Source organism: Salminus brasiliensis, chromosome 1 (genome assembly GCF_030463535.1).
Source record: "Salminus brasiliensis chromosome 1, fSalBra1.hap2, whole genome shotgun sequence".
In the NCBI taxonomy this organism is placed as follows: Eukaryota; Metazoa; Chordata; class Actinopteri; order Characiformes; family Bryconidae; genus Salminus; species Salminus brasiliensis.
The window spans coordinates 22,506,636-22,525,730 of record NC_132878.1 but is presented as its reverse complement, the minus strand read 5'-3'; the positions used below and the strand labels follow the sequence as shown (position 1 = coordinate 22,525,730).

The window sequence follows — 19,095 nt, the reverse complement described above, 5'->3', positions numbered from 1 at the left end:
AAAAAATGTTACTCCAACACAAGCCAAAGCTATTCAACACCCTTTCAGCTGACACTTGCCACCTCATGTGCAACTGCCCCAGATTGTCCCATTCTATCAGCAATACTTTTCTACAGAAATCATGCAAGCTGTGTGCTCAACTAAACACCTAGATCAGCAACAAGTGCAGCTTAAAATAGCTGAATACACCAAGGATACCTTTGGACAAGGGTCAGTTTCCCAGACAGGTCCCAGACAAGCCTAGTTCTGGACTGTATTTTCCTCACAATTAAGAATTTCCATTTAGAATGCATGTACTCCAGGATGTGGCTTAGTCTCTGTCTGGGAAACCAAACCACAGTGTGTATGTATATACACACACACACAGTTACTCCATAACACTGTTGCCCACCTTGTTTTCTCAGATGCACTTCATGCACTTCTGGTCTTCAGTCCCTGTGCTCTTGCAATGGGAAAATGATGGGTGATTTGGTGGAGAAAAGTGTTTGATGATGGGTTTTGGTGCCATTACGAGAAAAGAAAAGGTTTCATGGTTCACTCTGCCATAGAGATGGCTGAAGGCTTTAATACGGACCTACACAGCCCAACATAAGAATGGGGACGCCTAGTTATTCTACATGTTTTGAATAAACAACTTTTATTCAGGATGTAATAATCTCATAGTACTCAAGTCCAGACTCAAGTCCTTTTTACTGTAGTCTTCAACTCAACAGCATTTTCATTTGGATTTGTTGTAATAAACTGAGGACACACGCAGATGCTTCTTTATAACTTTATATAAGTTTCTCTCAAAGGGAAGACAACCGTTTGCTCTCAAAGTGTAGCAACCTGCCTGCTCTATCTCGCAGGCTCTCAGCTTTTTCCCCGCCCCCACTCCCCTACGACAAACAGTCTGAAAAGACTAAGAACGAGGAGGCAGTTAAACACAGACTCTTGAAGAGGGTTTTAACTTAACCTCATGGTTGGTCTTTAGTCCCAGCCCCCTTTACCAGTCTTTACTCCCTCTAGGGTCCTAACGGTCTCCTCTCCTTTTAGATTCTGTCTCGACTCCTTTTAGATTGAGTTCTGACTCTGCCTTGACCCCATTTAGGTTGGTTCTAGACTTGGTCTTAGTCAGCCCCCTTTTAGACTCTCTTTAGATTTGATCTTGACTAGTCATAGTCTCAGACTTGTCTTGTACTCACAGTGTTGGTCTTAACTGTAGCACTCCATTGCAGTAAGTTCACAAATCATACAGAAATAGTTTATTAGTTTATTTCGTTTTAATTAGTTAATTGTAGCACCGACCCTTTTGTAGGTACTACACTTAACCCTTTCAGCTGTTTAAACCAACTTTGAGCCAAAAATGTGTAATCTGTAAAATATACCCAAATGATCAACAAGCAGCTGCTTAAGGTTAACACAACCTCCAAGTATCTTTTTCTTACTTAACTGAAACATCACAGTAAAATGTGCAGAAATTTACAACCACCTAAAAAAGCTTTAGAAGCATAAATTATTAAATAAAAAGGAAAAAATAGCAGTATTTCATATTCTAAACACAGGGTAAGGAATGCTATGTGGTTCAGAGCAATGTCAATAGGAGGTCAGAAAACGGCTCTAGAGCTGGGAAAATGCCCCCTTAGATGTTAATTATTATTCTGATACTGTAACACACCATGCAGCCAGGCATGAAAAATGTGGAGAACCAGCAATATGACTTCTCAGATATTACCTAGTGCATCTTCAGCCTGGAGAGCTAGCACATTTCCATGAAATGCTGCCTCGGTCGATCGGAAATTATAGTCTCTGCATGCATTTGCTGTGGAGATTTGAAGTGGAGCAAACTGCAGCCTTGGTAAAGCAATCAACTTTCCTTGCATGGTAGTTATGCAGCTTTTAAAAATGTAACAGTGGCAATTCATTTGATCTGGCTAGTCCACTGCGCAAGCATTAAAGAGGCCGTACACAAGAGTTTATGCATTGTATTTTCTTTAGTACTTACATATAAGTGGGGGATACAAGGGATTTGATTTTTATTTTTTTCCAGAAGAATACAGGAGTTTTAACAGTGCTCTGTACATTAAGAGTGAGGCAGCACAGCACTGCCATGACCGTGCTTCAGCAGGTTCCCATAGAGTACAGCTCAAAACGCACTACTCCACATCACAGCGTGTGGCCGTGGCAAAGACCTAGTAGCAGCTCCTTTAAAAACAGACACGCATCGTAACTGTGGGTTTCACACTACAAAATGATTTGCATATACATATATACATGGAGGGAGCTAGAAAAACAGAATGCTGGAAATGCAAAAAGGTCAGCGGTGTGACGGGGAGACGGCATGAACCCAGGAATCAACAGAAAGAAATAAGAATGCATGAGCTGCTACTAGAAACTTGCTAGTAGTTTTATCAAGCGTTAGCACCCTACTGGTTGACCTTGGTAATACATTGGACATGATACTCATTTTGATGGTCAGAGTACAGCTGGAAGGTATACATTCATCCTGAGACACCATCTTTGAACTTGTGATTTGAAGCTTTGGGTCAAAAAAACAAACAAAAAAAAAAAACAGAGAAACAATTCACAGAAATGGTCCCTCATAGAAATCAGATTTATGCTACTTTCCACTTACCTCAGATGTAGTAAATCAGCCAAGACATTCGGTTAGTGCTGGAGCTATGAAGCTAATGTTGCCAACAAAAGTTAAAGATCACCCAAATATTTTCTGTAGATATATATGCCCAAACACTTCCATCAACCTGCATGCAGGTCTTTATTAAGGTTGTGCAGGCTTGTTGAAGTGGTTTAGAGCAGTGGATTGAGATTAAGTTGCATGAGTGCATATATATATATTATGAGGGCAGAGCTAAGTGAAGTGGATATGGTGCTTTGGTTTTTACAGCATGTTGTGAGCTACATAATACTACAATGGTGTAAAACAAAAAAATGCTCCTATTTATCATGAACAACTGGTTGTTTCTAAATGAGGCTGAGCACAGGTTGTAATTGCCAAAAGCAACAGTGAACAGAATAAGCGTTGGCCCATAGAGACACTGTTTCATTCTTTTCCCATGTATACTTAAGGTTGTTTCTCACTTCAGAAATATTTGTTTAAGGTTTAAGGAAACAGAAAGACTGACTTACTTTATTCACATAGTTCTTAGTAAGTCATACTGTGCCCTACACTAAACTGACCTCACAAAAAGGCTTTGGGTGACTATTAACTTCTAATGTCCCCCTCCCCCCAACATTTGCCTCATAGCTCCAGTGCACAACTAAAGAAGCAAAATTTGTTAACCAAACATCACTTGGCTAATCAGCTTCAACTGGGGGGGGAAATTGTGTAAAAAGGCTTTTCACCAGACCATTCCATTAACCTTTGAAACACTGATATGAAAAAGGGTGTCCTTTTTGTGGTTTGTGTTTTGGATACAAAAAATAATGTAGGTGGACCTGTTTTGTACAATCCCACTGTTATTTTAACACATGACTCTTACTGGGAGTTTCATTTCATGTAAACCTTGGATAAAAAGAATGGAGAGTAATGTAAATCATATAAGGCAGAATGGGATGTATGAGGTGAGTCAGGGGTCAATAATAGGTCCTCTGTGATTGTGACTTTGAGTGCAGTGGACCTTTGCTTAGAGCAGTGGATAAAGGCAATAAATAAAGAAAAGTATGTCAGACTCTTGTTTTACAATGATTAATGTGACTAATTAAACAAGACAGAAGTTACACACAATGGAGAAATTAATGCATTCATGAATTCAGGAGATTTACTGTGCCCTGAAGAAACTCAGAAACCATCCTTGGCTTGGTTAGCAACATCACCGCAACAGTCATTAACCAAACATCTAAATACTTCCCCCTTCCAAATGTTTCTACACTAGTAAATGACAGTTTCAGTGCTTACAGTGATCCTAATGTGCCCTAGAGAAAACTAGCTAATTTAATAATCAATGGTTCAATAAAGCTGCAAATAACAACTAAAGTCTTAAGAAATAGAGCTCGTATATAAAACATTAAGTAATGTGGCATTTCCACGAACAAACCCAACTGGCATTTACTAGTGTAAAAAGACATAATAATATGTTCTGTATGAGATTCTTCTAGTCTTCACAACCAGAGCTCAATATAAAAAAAAAGAATTAAAAAGGGAACGAAACCTACATGTATAAATAAAAGTGTGTCAGAATATGTACATAATTTAGCATACAACTCAGTGACAATAATACCGATCATATATTTATTTGCTACACACAGAATTCCACATCCTGCACATGTTCAAGTAGATTTTGTGTGTTTTAATTAGAGTTCCTTTTTTATAGTCGCCCTGGGATGTGAACGGTTAGGACATAAAAAAACATACATAAAAAAAGAAAGAATAACAAAATGAGATCCAAATGAATGACAAGCACTTGTCTGGCATCCAGCCTCTCTCAGGGGTGACTGAGAATTGCAATGGCAATGCGCTTTAGTAGAAACAATTAGGCAGAAAATGGTATGTACACAGGAGGGGAAAATGTTTGAGGTTGGTACAGACACCGCATGCATGTAATGCATGGTAACATGTCCTCTATTGATATTGATGCATGATTAGATAATTATCATAATACAAACATTTACAAATTTAGGGGGAGAAAAAAAGAACAAATGATTGTGCCTCAAGTTCTCCTTTCATGCATATGAATGCTGGAGAAGATATTTCATGTTACAATGTACAAGCTGCTGCCTTCCCCGCTGCTGACGCTAATTACGTTTACACCAAGTCGTTTGGATAGTTAGCCACCCCTACGATGACACTTATTGATGTGAACAAATATGGTGTCAACACAAAGAGAAGCTGTGATTGGTAAGATCTGTTTAATAAGGCATCTGACTTAACCAGGGAAATGAGTGAACCAGAGATGTCATCCAAAAAGTAGGCTAGGTTTTAGTATGAAAATGCTACAGACGTATGAAAAAGTAAGTAATTCAGAAGGAAATAAACTAAAAAGAGGTGTTGCACGAAGACAATGCTAAAAAAGGGAAAAGAGAGACAACCTTTCAGTTGTTTTGAACATTGGTGGGGGGGTAGGGGGGTGGGGGGGGACCCAACACAATAATATTCGTGTCCTAATGACCGTCTTTGACATTTACTGTAGCAGAACTGTAAGTTGCCAGTGGTGGCGAGAGAGCGGCACCTCTCGAACACTTTTCTCTGAGTAAAATTAAAATCTGCACTACAAAGGCCTCTTTGTTTGGAGAAGAATACTCGGATGTTCAAAAGAGAGAAAGAGAGAGAGAGAGAGAGAAAACTACGGACACAGTGCCAACGACTTGTGGAGCTCCTCTGAGAAAGTTCCTGTCCACGGCAGGGTGACCCAGCGCAACCTCCTGAAGGAAGTGATGGAGCGCTCGAGGAATCCATCGTGACACCATTTGCTCAGAACTCAAAACGTTGGGTTTCCCTTAGGAGATGCCCTCTTCGCCTGAGTAAGGATGACACGCAACACTGAAGCCATTTGTGCTAGCAAAGAAAAAAATCTTCTAGTCTTGTTTTTGGCTTTCCATCTTTTTTTTTTCGTAGGTTTTCTTTCGCAGCTGTTCCAATACGTTCAGAAGGGAAACGACACTGTGCAAATATGACCCCTCAAAGAAACAGGACAGTAGGCCTCGATCACTCCTTCGTTCGTGTGAAAAGATAACTCCACTAGAGTGAGGGGAGAAAAAACAGAAGAGAGGATTAGAAAGGAAAGGTCTTTTAGAAAACTCCTAGCTGCCACATTAGGCGATTTCTTTTATCCTGCGCATGTAGTCATGCAGTTCCTCTGGGTCTTGGAAGCCCATGTCCTGACATACCCACTGGATGTCCTCCTCATCAGCTATGGGGATGGAATTGTAGGGCAGCTCCTCTGTGGGCAGTGTGGTGAAGGTGGTAAACTTGACACGCTTGCGTTTGGATGTGGGCGAGCTAGCTTCTTCTCCGGGCTCCTTGGTGGAGCCGCCAGAACTGCCGTCTCCCCGGCCGTGGACCTGGCTCTGAACGCTGGTTTGGGAGCTTCCACTGCTGTGGTGGTCTCCATGGCAGCAAGTCTGTACCCCTTCCAAGGGGTTACTGGGACTCTCCACCGTCTGTGGGGAAAGGTCACTCTGAGCGCGCAAGGGTTGCCCGTTGCCAAGGAACACCCAGTGATGTGAGTGGTCCATGTTGGCCTGGCCTTCGGGCGGGATGCGTTTGTGCCGGTACTTAAGGACAAACACGATGCAGTTGATCAGAAAGACCAGAATCGCCAGGCAGAAGACTCCCAAAAGGGCATACATGCCAATCTCCAGGTCAGTCATGCTACGAGGTGAATGCACAAACTCGTCCTCCTCCTCCTCTTCCTCCTCAGTTGGTCGCTCCTGGTTGCTGATGGTGGGAAAATTAGTGTAGTCGATGGGAACACTGGCGGGTTGCTCATTGGATGGTTCATATCCGGCACCGATATTGGGGTCGATAATGGTTCTCCTAGTACTGACTGGCACTTTAATCTCAACCTCCGTCTCTGGTTCTACTTCTTCCTCGGAATCTTCCTCGGTTCCAAAGCGTACCTTGATATGAACTGGAGAAGAGGCAATCACACTCTTTCGTTTGGTCTTCTGACAGGCTTCACATATGGTCATCTCCACACGAACAATCTCCCCAGATCCTTCACCTTCTGCGACTATGACTGGCCACCTTTGCTGAGGCTCCTGGGAAATGGAAGCCACCTTGTCGTCCAGTGTAGAGGCATTAAGGTTGTAGTCCTTAGGGTCGTATACGCTGAGTGGAGCAGCTGTATTATCACTGTAGTACACCCAGATAGAGAGGCTGGCCTCCTGCAAGAAGGCAGAATGAAATAGAATCAGTCATGGCATGAGCACTTCCCTTAAGCACTGTGCAATTTTCAACCAATCCTTTTGAGGAAAATAGTCCACTTTTATCTTGCAACAAAATAGAATAACATTGTGTAATCAAAGCTGTTTTTAAAATCTATGAGAGACTTGCATTCTTCCATGCCTAAACAAAGAAAGCTGTCAGAGAAATAAGTGCAAATCTATTAGCTTAACTTGTACTGCATCTCATAGGAAAAGGGGCATTTCGGCCTAAAACTAACACGTAACATGGTGTACAACAAGTGAAATATTCTGTAGCACAACACTGCAATCCCTCAGCCTCATCGGATGGACAAAATTCACTGCCCATATTCTCTCCTATTCTTCATGCGTGCCTCTGTAATACTACATTTGAGCTAATTTACAGTCCTCACTGTTCAGTTTGAAATTAGCACAGCTAACCTCGACCCCACCAGTACTAGCAAAATGCTGAGACCTATATCTCTGGTCTCCATCAAAACTCGTCTCTCATCCTGCATGGCTACCCGGACTTCGCCCGATAGCTAGATACATGCGCAGAGGATGTACTGACGCGAGGCTTGTGTTACATGTAGCATAAGTGTGTGTTTGACCTTTCCCTGCTCCAAAGCAGGCAAAGCAATGCTGCCATGCCCCGCACCTGTTAGCAGGCCAGCAAAAAGAAAAGCTACTTTGACAGAGTGCTTTTAGCTAGCGATGCCAAGTTGTGTGTGTGTGTGTGTTTTTTTTTTTTTTCTCCCCCTCCTCCATAGATGGGAAAGTGTTTTGTCTGGCTTCGCTGTGTTACGTCTCATTGCGAAAGCTTAAAAGTCTTTGACAGCATCGCTACCTTCAAGGTTGCTCTGACATTGTGGCCCAGCCGCTGTCATCCTCGCTTGTCAAGAAGAAGGCCGTCTTTGATATGTGCAGCTTGAATAAAACATTTAAGGCAATATGCCATGCTGATGAACTTTTGGAACTCCACATATAAGTTAAAAAGAAAGGCTAAGTTGCAGTTCTCTATAGCTTTAATGCTGTCTGACTACAAAATACGTAGGAAGGATAAATTGCTGAAGTTCATAAAAGCGAGAAAGGTCCCCAAGTTTCTGGTGGAGGAGATCTTCAGTCTATTATGTACTCAACAAACAAGAGAATCTGAGCGCCCTAGTGTCTTCTGAACTGGGAAAGGAATGAAACACATTAGCATGCAGTGCATTAATTATTTGAGCGTGCCAGTCAGCCAAACAAGGAGAGAGAGCTGGAGCAGCATGTAGTCGAAACTCTTTCGTACATGGCTTGTAACAAAACGGTGACACACGTCGGGGGAATAGCGTGGGGGACAAAGTAGAAGTGCGAGCGAGGACAAAGCACGCCTCCACCGACACCGTGACCGTCAACACTCGGCAGCAGTGTTCATTTATCATTGCTGCTGCAGAGACGGTGGCCGCAAGAGAAGGCCCGAGGGCAAACTTTCCTGGCCGGCAGAATGACTGCGGTGGTTGAAGGCTTTCCTCCGAGAGCCAAGCGACCGGAACAGAGGAGGGTCATCGCAGGCTTTTACAGCACGAGCACTTAGGGCGATACATTACACTAATTAAATCCAAAGGTGGCCAAGCCTTTTGGGTGCAGTTGAGATGGGGCTGGGGTGGAGGGGGATGAGCAATTAGATTTTAATGCATGAACTGAGAGTGGCTGGCCATTGTTTGATGCTGTTTTTCGGGTATGAGGGAGGAAACAGAAAAAAGAGGAAGAAAAAGAAAAAGAGTAGGAAGAAGAAAGAAGGCAAGAAAATAAAGCGAGGTCCCAAGCTCCCGCCAGTGAAACTCTGGTATCTGCCCGAGACGTCGGGGCAAATTAGCATGGCGGCGTCCGGGGGAGCCTCGCTCCAAAATACGAGCCTCAATTAAAGCTTTGGGAGGATTACAAAGCAAATGTACAGAGCTCCCCTGGTGCCAGTCGAGCGGGAAGGAACAGAAGTGGCGGCATGTTCTTGGCTTCTTATTAAGCAAGACGGCGTCTCATTTGGTGCGTTGATGCTGGGGGAAGATTTGAATACGTCTGAATGTCAAACAGTCCTTTATTGCACCTATGGGGCCAGCCTGGCGGAGCCGGCTGAAGCTAATTGGCCGATGGATCTTCAGAACATCATGAGGACTAGCAATGCCAATGTGTGCCATCAGAGTTCGTCCGATTCATACAGCACAAATATTAAAGGACAAAGGATCTGAAGTAAATGTCACAATGTATCAACAGAATGTCACTGCATCCACTGATGATGTGTGCTGCAACATACACAGTGCCGGCTCTAAATAAACATAATTATTCGCTAGTACAGTTCTTTGTGTTGTTTTGTAATCTCTGTTTGATAAACACGTTGCTCTGACTAAGCAGTGGCGCAAAGTTGTCCAAAACCTATGCTATGCTATGGGCTTTTGGGAGAAGTGGCAACTTGGCATTTCCTCAGCAGTGACTGGTACTTCACAAAGCATGACGTTTCAGCTTGCTGACTAACTTAAGTCTAATATCAGCACTAGAAAAAACAACATCCCGGCTAGACACTGAAGTTGACTAAGTAGCCAGTAGAACGGCTTACCAACTTATTTCTGTGTTGAACATAAACACTGAAAATAGTGATCATAACTATAAGCTGTATAAGCACAACATTGATAAGCTGTGTATAAGCTACCATTAAATTTGACAGGTTTCAAATATTTAGTAGGAAACCAAGAGCCTGAGAAAAATAAAACAGAAAAAGAAAACTTAGTGGCCTTAGTCCAGCATAGTTCAATGATATCTACCAAATTCAACTCATCAGTTAATAGAGAGGATTAGTGAGTGTAATCAAGAAGGAAAAATCACCAAACCATGCTAGACACTGGCCCACCAGAAACGTAAGTGGACACCTCTGAATTAATTTGCTTCAGACTTTTGGCCCAGCTCCACACTGTTTACGGTTAACCCAGACAACCTGAAGGGAAACAGCTCCAAAAAACTGCAACTGTCAACAATGAACAGAGGAGATTTTCCTGCGAGGATGATGGTCTAGCAGAGTCTGTCACAACAACAGCTTTAATTATTTGTAAGCCCAGCAATGTTCCGGGCCACTTCAAGTGCCGGGTTGTGTTATGGTATGGAACGTTGCCATGGAAATAGTTGACCTGAAATGGCTGGTTAACTTTTCCGATTCAGTTGTCTTTCGTTTCTCTTCTGAGGAATATTACACCTGTCGGAAGAAAAAAGGCTTGGCTGCATTCCTGACAACCATCATCTACTGCTCTCGAAACATGCTAAAAGGTCAGTGCACTGTTGTCCAAGAAAAACATGTCATACTTTTGTAAACTATCTGAAAAAGAGCTGAAAAGATTTACAAGTTTACAGTTGCTTCCTTATATTCAGTGACAGTTCACAAGGAAGACACCCTTCTGAGATGAAGACAATGGTTTGGCATTAAGAAATGAGTCAATATTACCTGCTTGAGAGCGGAGAGCGTCTGTAAGCCAGTTGCCTTGGCAACCATTGTGTGGCTATTGCCAGGGCTGGGCTGTAGATTCAGAGTCAGTCCGGAGATGGCATGAACGCGCAGATCGACTATGGACACTTTCTCGTCTACCACGGAGAATGGCACCTCACCCAGCACAGCCTCTACCGCCAGTGGGGATTCAACCTGGGGAAGAAATCGTGTATGTTTTTCAGTGTAACACCTACACAGTACAGTTAATATTCAACTCTTATAAGTCACAGTTATTGCTATTGAGTCCCAGGACCAGTTAGTCCTTTCAAGCAGATTGCTAAAACAGGCAAACTCCAATCGATACTGCATTTGTGTTTTTACTAATTTGAACTTAAAAAAAAAAAAACATATTGTTGTGCTCGTCTTGTACCCAAAGTCAAGTACCGCAGTATGTCCCATAAGTGCCTTATATACACTGTACACCAGGCATGCACATGAGCAGCCTAATAGATTCATGCTGTTTGGCACCAAATTCTGACACTACCATGTGTACCTGAGTGGAAATCGAGATTCATCAAATCAGGTTAGGCTGGGGGGCTTTATGGTCCTCTAGGCCACACCTGACATTAGACATGGTGCCAACAAGTTCATGTTTATTTGCTCCAGGGAATCCTGTTCTCTTGCCAATACTTCTCTACAGAGACTAGACATTAGTGTCCACAAACCTAACAGTTTCTCTCAAATGTATTTTGTATATGTAAGTACCTATATGCAACAGCATGTACCATTTAAATTTAGTTTATTGTCGTTGTCATACAAAAACCTTGTATTGCCAAAATGACAGCTGCACAAGGGAAGGCTTATCTTTTGACTGAAGAGTTTATTCTAAGTTATTTTGGAGCACTTCTACTGATGAAATGTCACAAATGGAAGTATAGGAAGTACCTATGTGTAATACTGTGTACTTTCCTGATATTAAAACAAACAAATGAAAGTCAGAAGTGCAGACTAAATCAAATTGATGCACAATGTAAATCCAATGTAAAAGAAATTCACATTGCAACTATGGATTTTCAAGGCTTAAAGAGCAGTAATATGAAGACTGATGTTCACAAAACAATCCTGAGGTACAGGGCTGATCTCTATATAAGAGTCACAATGACTGATTCTAGATCAGAGGCTGAGGTTTGTGAATACAGGCCCTGACTTACAGATCTAAAACAAATGAGAGAGAGAAAGAGAGGAACAGAGGAATACTAACAGGGGGAGAATAGGGGAAGACTGCTGGAGAGGCAGAGAGCAAAAGTGACAGCATAACAGCAGTATTTAGTGGGTGGCTCATACACACTTCAGACACTGTGTGACTAGAGGACAAAGTAACAAAAGGTGTACCTGAATAGTGCACCTGTAGTACAAACCACTTGGTTGCCACAGAAACCCCCATGAACTGGCCATTTTATAGCCATTATAAGCCTCTGTCCCCCCGCCCAGTGTGTAGAAAGATACGGTGCAAGAAAAACACCATGTGATGGCGAGAGAAAACAGATCTGATTATTTGTAGCTCCAGTGAATGAAGATATATTTCATTTAATCACAATGACACCACTCTCTCTCTCTCTCTGGACACACACACGTATACACACCCTCACACTTACAACACATGTAGAAACAATCACACTGTCAAGATGTGGGCTTAATTTTTTATTCTGTAAATATATCCCAATTGTTTATAATTAACATTATACATGTCATCGCTGCCCCGCAAAAACCTTCTATCTTCATTTTTGCTGTTGTCCATTTTGACATAATTTGAATCCGGCAGAAATTCATGAGTAATAGACCAAAACAAACGCTATACAAATAACATAAATGGGTGCATGTATATTTCTGACCCTGTACTGATTTTAGAAAACCCACCAAATGAGTTCAACAAAATCCCTGACAGCCCAATATTGCCTTGACATTCATGTCCCTGATGAGTGTATTTTCCCCTTAACCACAACTGTGTTTCTTTTCATGTTAAAATGTAGCACTCGGATGAAAAAGGAGTATCTTGTCTGTGTTGAAACTGTGTATTGCGCCTGTTTGCTGCAGTTTTCTACTAAGGCAGGATGCCAATGCCTTGAGAATCTGCGTGAACGATTGTTTTCTGAGAGCAGATACTACAGAGCATGTGATGAGTTATCAGTCTTAGACAGAAATAATCTCCTGGAGAAAGCTCAGGAAGCTTCAGTGAATCTCCAAAATAACACAGTGAATTATTGAAGACAGCTGATGTTCCACTCCCGGGCCTAAACCTCTCTGCAGCGTGAGGAAGAACTTGAGGAAGGAATTACAGGAAACACATATTCTGGCAGGACCGGAGCTGCCAGTTGGCGGCAATTCAATCTTAATTTCCACAACTTTTTGTTTTTCTTGTTTACTACATCCAAAGGATCTGTCCAAGGAGTTTAAATTACTCATAAATGGAAGTCAAACCCACACAAGTGAGACACACACACTCCCACGGAAAAGACTTACATAAGCTACTGTGGGGAAGAAATAAAAGATCAGATTTAACAACCAAGATGAATAATAACTGCAAAGTGTATAATTCTGAAATAATAAATCAGACCTCCATCAGACCTTTTGCAGCATGTCTGGCCAATTTGTCATGAGAAAATGTCAAAGAATGCTACGTCTGCAGTGATGCTAAATAGTTTTCTCCAGTGCAAACTAAATACTTCTTGGCTAAATACTTCAATGTATTCAGGGTAAGGGTCACAAACTCATTTGAGGTACGTGGACTCTGTACTGGCTGCGCTCGCTGTGTCACCGTACATGGCAGCTGGACGAACTCTGTGGACGCAGACTCTACGCGACAAAGGCTATGATTGGTCAGTAGTTAAATACCATAAAACATTAGTGGTGCATACACGAGAGGCAAAACTGCAGAACGTATGCAAGCGTGTAAGCTCGTGAAGGTGCTTTCGCCTTTCACCAGGTAGTATGCAGAGCCCTTAACTGTGCTAACTGACATCCCTGAAGAACATCAGGTCTTATGTTAGTGAGGCAGCAACAAGAAATACAATTACAGACATTCAGCAAATTCCACTGAAACTGTGACCAAGGGTACAAATATTAGTTCTTTAATAGGAGGCTGAACTCAATTAAGAAGTCACTATTGAAATGGTGCATTTGTTTGAATTTGTCAGGCTTGGTAAATCTAATATGAATCAATCAAATAAACGAATTTATCACTGACCCCAAAACACTAGTTTAGAATAGGAAATGCTAGGCTAGCACTGCTAACAAACACTGGATTCAGACTGTCACTAATCTCATGAATGAATGCTTGGAAATGCCTCTCAACATGCTCAAAACACATCTAGATCTTCACTTGTTGCAGACAAGTCAGGACATGACTTACTTTAGTCTACAAACACCAAAATAAACAACTATGATGGGGCAGAAACCAGAAACCATTTTACCAAAGCACAACATGTGGTATATTTCTATAGCACTGCAATCCAGTGTAAAGGTGGAATAGTACTGCAAAGCGGAACGTTGTGTGGATGGTAACAGTTCTGCAATTTTAGCTAAAATGCTTAAATAAGGTCCATCCATGAGATTTTACTGAACTGTTTTTTACTTGTTTACATGTCTTTTTCTAGATCCTTGATGAAAAGGTAGGTATAGGTAGGTAAGGCAGGTATTTACCAAGATGAGGTTGGTGAAAATCCAGCGTTTGTTGGCTCTGTTAGCCTAGCATCACCCATTTAGAATGTTTATAAATTACAACCTGCTAACAGTGACGTCACAAGATATTAATCCATTATTTTCAGTCACAGCTGAGCTCCTATTCAAAAAGCTGACGCATAACATTACCAGGCATAATGGGCCCTATAATTGGCTCAATCGCACTGGACTCAGAGGTTGTCAGATATAACCAGAGACAAAGTGGGCAGTAAAGCAACTTCAGCTTTTGACCATTTAGCCCTGAAAGCCCATAATGACTTTTAATAGTGTTTGAAAATCTCCAACCTCCCCATTGCCCATTTGGCTCCATGCTTAGGATCTCACTGCAAGAAAAAGAAAAAAAGTTCTCCTGCCACTGATGGAGTTTTATGAACTTTATAAACTGGCGTCAGTCAAGAGGCCATGTCTGGCCAGATTTCAAAAGGAAAATCTATGTTATAAAGCTGAGCAATATGAGCCTGATCAGCCTAATAATGCTAAGGCACTGGAAAAGAACAAAGTACAACCTGCATGTTTACTGTGACTCTGTGCTGTTTGGCTCTTTGGATGCACTGATGTTCTGGAACAGTCCATTATAGTTGTATTACCACTTGGCTTTAAAATAAAGAGAAGTGAGATATAAGAGTGGAAAGAGAATAAAAGAGAAAGTAGAGAGAAAGAAAGTAGTCAGAGTAAAAGAAAATGAAGGGGCAGTAGATGGTAAGAGAGTGTGAATGAGAGTAGAGACAGAAAGTGAGTGAGTAGAGTGGCCGAGTATAAGAGTAGGAAAGTCAGTGAGAGTATAGAAACAAATGTGAGTAGAGAGAGAGAGTAGAGAGACAGAAAGTTGAGTGAGTGAGAGTTAAAGTGAGCTCCTGCCAGAGAAGCGTATTTGTTTGGCAACCAAGAAGCTTGCAATTAGTTGTATTGTGCTGCTGTTCTACCTGTTTGATGTCTGCATTTTAACAGGCAAAGGCTTTGTGCCTTTAAAGAGCTGTCAGAAACTGAAAGATAAGAACACTCCTCTGTTTCTCAAACTTCATTACAGCAGTCCGCACACCCAGCACGCCCGCAGCCAATTAATCCACAGGGAGTGCATGTAATCTGGACTACAGAGTAAGTGCATGTGGGCTGTTCACATGGCTTCTTGAGGCCTATTAAAACTGAGCTATTACTAAGCAAAGCAGTGAGCTGGACTCACTCATGTCTGCTCCCAAAAAAGTCCATTAAAATAGTTGTGTGTGTGAAATGGGTTGGGGCTTTGTATTCCAACCTCAGCAGCCTGGCATAAAGCCAAGATGTAGATCAGAGATGTTTCAGAGGCTGGGCAAAGCTCTGGCGGTAGCAAACCCATAAATAACAAGGAAATTACAAACGGTAGACGTGTTGCTGTTTGGGTGAGAAGCAGCATTTATAATTAGGTCCCCCTTTTTATCTGGTGACAAATTATTAGCAGCAAGCATTGTGGAGGAGGGACGTACAAGGATTTCAAAAAGTTTCGCGCTGGCCTTTAATTATTAACGACCTTGGCAAGTTCCCTCTGTAATTAGCCAACTTTTCACGTGTGTGTGGGCCTGTGTGTGTTTGTGAGGGCTAGATAAGAAGAGGGGGGAAAAGTTCCCAAACTGATATGAAATGAAAGTATTAAAGCCAAGCCACAAAGATTTGCTCCATCAAACTGAACAGTTAGTGCTACTGCTGCTTCTACTCTGAGGAAATTAAGCCCATCTCTACCGGGATCGGACATGAATTCTACAGTTTCCTCTGGTTCATTTGCCAAATGTTCAAATTTTGTGGACAAGAAAGAAAATCTGTAAAATACATAACTACAGCCATACCAAGTAAAAACCAAAATACCAAGACTGGCAGTTGTTTTCTACCTGAAGGTCATGAAACGTTTGTCAAAAAAAGGTACGTAGGCATATTGTTATATTTTATCTCTGAAACAAATGTTTCAGTGAAATCTCACACAATAATATCAACCCATGGTCAATAAAAGCTTAAGAAATAGGAACCTTATGCCAGCTCTAATGAATGGTGGAGGTAGTGTGGTGCTTTGTGGATGCTTTGCTATATCAGGACATGCACATCTTGCTGATAATAAGAAGAAACTATGAATTTTGCTTTATATCATATAATTCTCTATGACAATCTCAGGTCATCTGTTCATGAGCTGAAGCAATAGTGCAGTTGGGCCATGCAACAAAACAATGATCTGAAGCACCCAAGCAAGTCTTACATCTAAAAAAAAAATAACTTGAAGTGCCCATGTCAACGTCCTGACCAAACCCTATAAAAAATTAATCTGAAGGTTCTATACATGCTATATACAAGAAGCAGTGGGCTAAAACTTTTCCAAGGTATTGTGAGACTGAATAACTACAGAAATATTTGGTACCTTTTATGCTTTATTAGGTTTGGGTTTAAGATCATTCAGTGAATTCAGGAGTTCAGGAATTGTGACCATCTGAAATTGTACCACCTGTCTAATATTGTAGTAGTTGTAGTGTAGTAGTGGTTGGTGCACCACCACTCTTCCCATAGCAGCCTGGGGTTCCATTCTGCAGATGAGCAAGCACACCATGCTACACAAATAATAGTCCTTAGGCAAGACTCTTAACTCTACATTCACCCACCTTTGGAACAGGATTTAAATGTATGTTTTTTTTAATTAAGAACATCAGCCAATTGCCATTAAATGTAATATTGTTAATATTATTCACTGCCTGCAACTGAATTATTGAATAGAACTGACACACAATAAGAAAACGCTGGAACTACAACACAACAGTTCCATCAAATGCAGTCTATTGGATCATCTAATCGGATTTAACTTCCAATCATAGAGCCGCTGGGAGGCCGGAGCTATGCAATAAGCTAATCGTGCTGACCTTGGATTCCCAGCAGATATTGAGGCAAATGAACAGACTCAATCCCCTCCATCTCAATATGGGCCTAATAGTCTAATACTTTGTTTGCAGTGTGTGCGTGTGTGTGTGCATGTGCATGGAGGATCTGACCCACTAAGACTCCTAGTGAAACTAGAAGAGTTTTCAAATATGACTGGGACCAGGTGAGTTAGTGAGGATGTAAAGACATGGGCTCTGACGGGTCAGATGTTTATTCACTTCAGTCATCTTCTACCCACGAGCAAAATGTCATGTTGAATAAGGGGAGGGAGTACCTTCCAGTGACTCAGACAGCAACTTGAAAGCAGATTTAGAAACATATGGGCTACATATTGCAGCAGCAGTGGGTTCATTACTGGGCTTTGGAGGTTAAGTTTAACATCACATTGTCATATCTGGAGGCATCACATTAACCCAGGGTCTGCTCCTGGAGATCTGCTGCCCTTTAGCATTCAGTTCCTGGCATAATCCAACACATCTGATCTAGCTAATTGAGGTCTGGAGGAGAACATTGGTCGAGAGTGTTAGAGCTGGGTTTAAATTTAGCCTCAGAAGTCAAAGCTTTCAGTGGCGATAACAAAAGCATGTTTAATCGGGAAAAGTGTTCTCACAGTGTGTATTTCATACAAAGTAACTTAACACATTAATAAAACCTACAGCACTGTCCTAGCTCACTATAATTACACTTTACCTTAAAATAAAATAATATACTTCAGAATTCTATATATCTAATGTCTGAAACTCCTTCTTAATGAGTTATCCTTTACAGGTTAACTCATTAAACTGTTATGTTATATGTGGAATATGTCCTACATCTTTCACTCAACCCTTTTACCTGAACACTTTCACCCCTATGAAATAGTTTGAACATTTCACAAAGGAAGTTGTGACATTCTAACTTCCTGTATATGACTCATTATCTCAATTCTTTCTGTAGCTTTAAGCTAAGCTATAAGTAAAATAAACACCTAAACAGAAGTGTAAAGCAGCAACCATAAATAAAGTGCAACTGATGTGCAAATTGAGCAGAATGAGTGTATATGCTGCACATATGGAACAGGTAAAGTACAGGGTATGGAAAAGTGGAAAGAGGCAGAATTAAATAGAGAAAATAAATGAAATATATTGAAGCAGATTTCTAAGGTGTGTCTAAGAGTGTCTAAAGTAAACTATGTGCAAATCAGGTGGGATAGAAGTGTAATACGGACGCGTAAGGGATTTATTTGAGTAGATCAGTAGCAAATGAAGTGTATGCAGTGAATATTATGAAACTCCGGAGCTGCTATTTTAAGGTGAAAAGGCTGCATATTGTTGCTTAAAGCAGCTTATTTTTTTTATCCCGTCTCTAACACAATGAGATATTGTTTCAGGGACAGGATAACACATCAATTAAATGTTGAAATGCTATTTTCAGAGATTTAATGTTAAATTATTAGGACTAAATGTCACCCCGAGCATGGAATCTGTGATTCAGCACTGAGGCAAGACAGAAGAGCATATTTGAACCTGTCAATACGTAATATCATTTTATTTAAATGTATTATGTAACAAATGGCAAATCTTCAAATCCCATTTGTACTATTTTACCTTCAGGGAGGTGGAGCCCTGTTCCAGAGCCACGAGCACAGTACGGTCCACTAATTCAGCCACTCGGGGATCCACTACTTTCAGTGAGTCCTGGACCAAGTCAGTGACGTCCACCTGCCAGTCAGGGCCCAGCATGGTGATAACCTGGTTAGTGCCTTCTGTGGAGGTGGTGTGGAACTGGGTCAGGACCTTCACCTGGGCCCGCTGGTACTGCAGTGTGCAGCCCCGGCTCACCTTCCTCTCATCCTCATCATCGTCGTCGCTGTCGCGGGCCGACCTGTAGGGGATGGAGGAGAACAGATAGGTCATTTAAAGGTGGGTATGCACAATTGACTTTATTACTATGCAAAGGATAATAAGTCATTCATTTCCAGTCAAATTTCTAAAGGAGAAGTTTACTGACAATCAGACTCAGGCACTCTGCATTTTGGACCTTTTTTAGATTCATCAAACTATCAAGCATTTTTTTCTCAAAAAAAATAATCTGATGTGCCCAATAATTCCAGGTGGGTTCTGGACCCACTGCAACCCTGACCAGGAAGAATAGAAGGAAGGGTAGTAAGATGGATGGATGGATTAATCCCTTTATGTACT

At 41.5% G+C, this 19,095-nt stretch overlaps 1 protein-coding gene across 3 annotated transcripts in view; it reads right to left on the bottom strand.

Annotated features, from left to right (window-relative positions):
• Positions 1-1,997: 1,997 nt before the first annotated feature.
• tmem132e (transmembrane protein 132E) overlaps positions 1,998-19,095 on the bottom strand; it is a 284,394-nt gene continuing 267,296 nt past the window's right edge. For 2 of the 3 annotated variants that reach the window (XM_072674541.1, XM_072674532.1), the window contains exons 7-9: positions 18,502-18,778; positions 10,307-10,501; positions 1,998-6,822 (exon numbers count right to left, since the gene is read on the bottom strand). In XM_072674541.1, coding sequence (XP_072530642.1) covers positions 5,749-6,822; positions 10,307-10,501; positions 18,502-18,778 — 1,546 coding nt within the window. In that variant the 3' untranslated portion in view covers positions 1,998-5,748. The remainder of the gene's footprint in view (positions 6,823-10,306; positions 10,502-18,501; positions 18,779-19,095) is intronic. The other variant, XM_072674549.1, reaches the window with a different exon arrangement.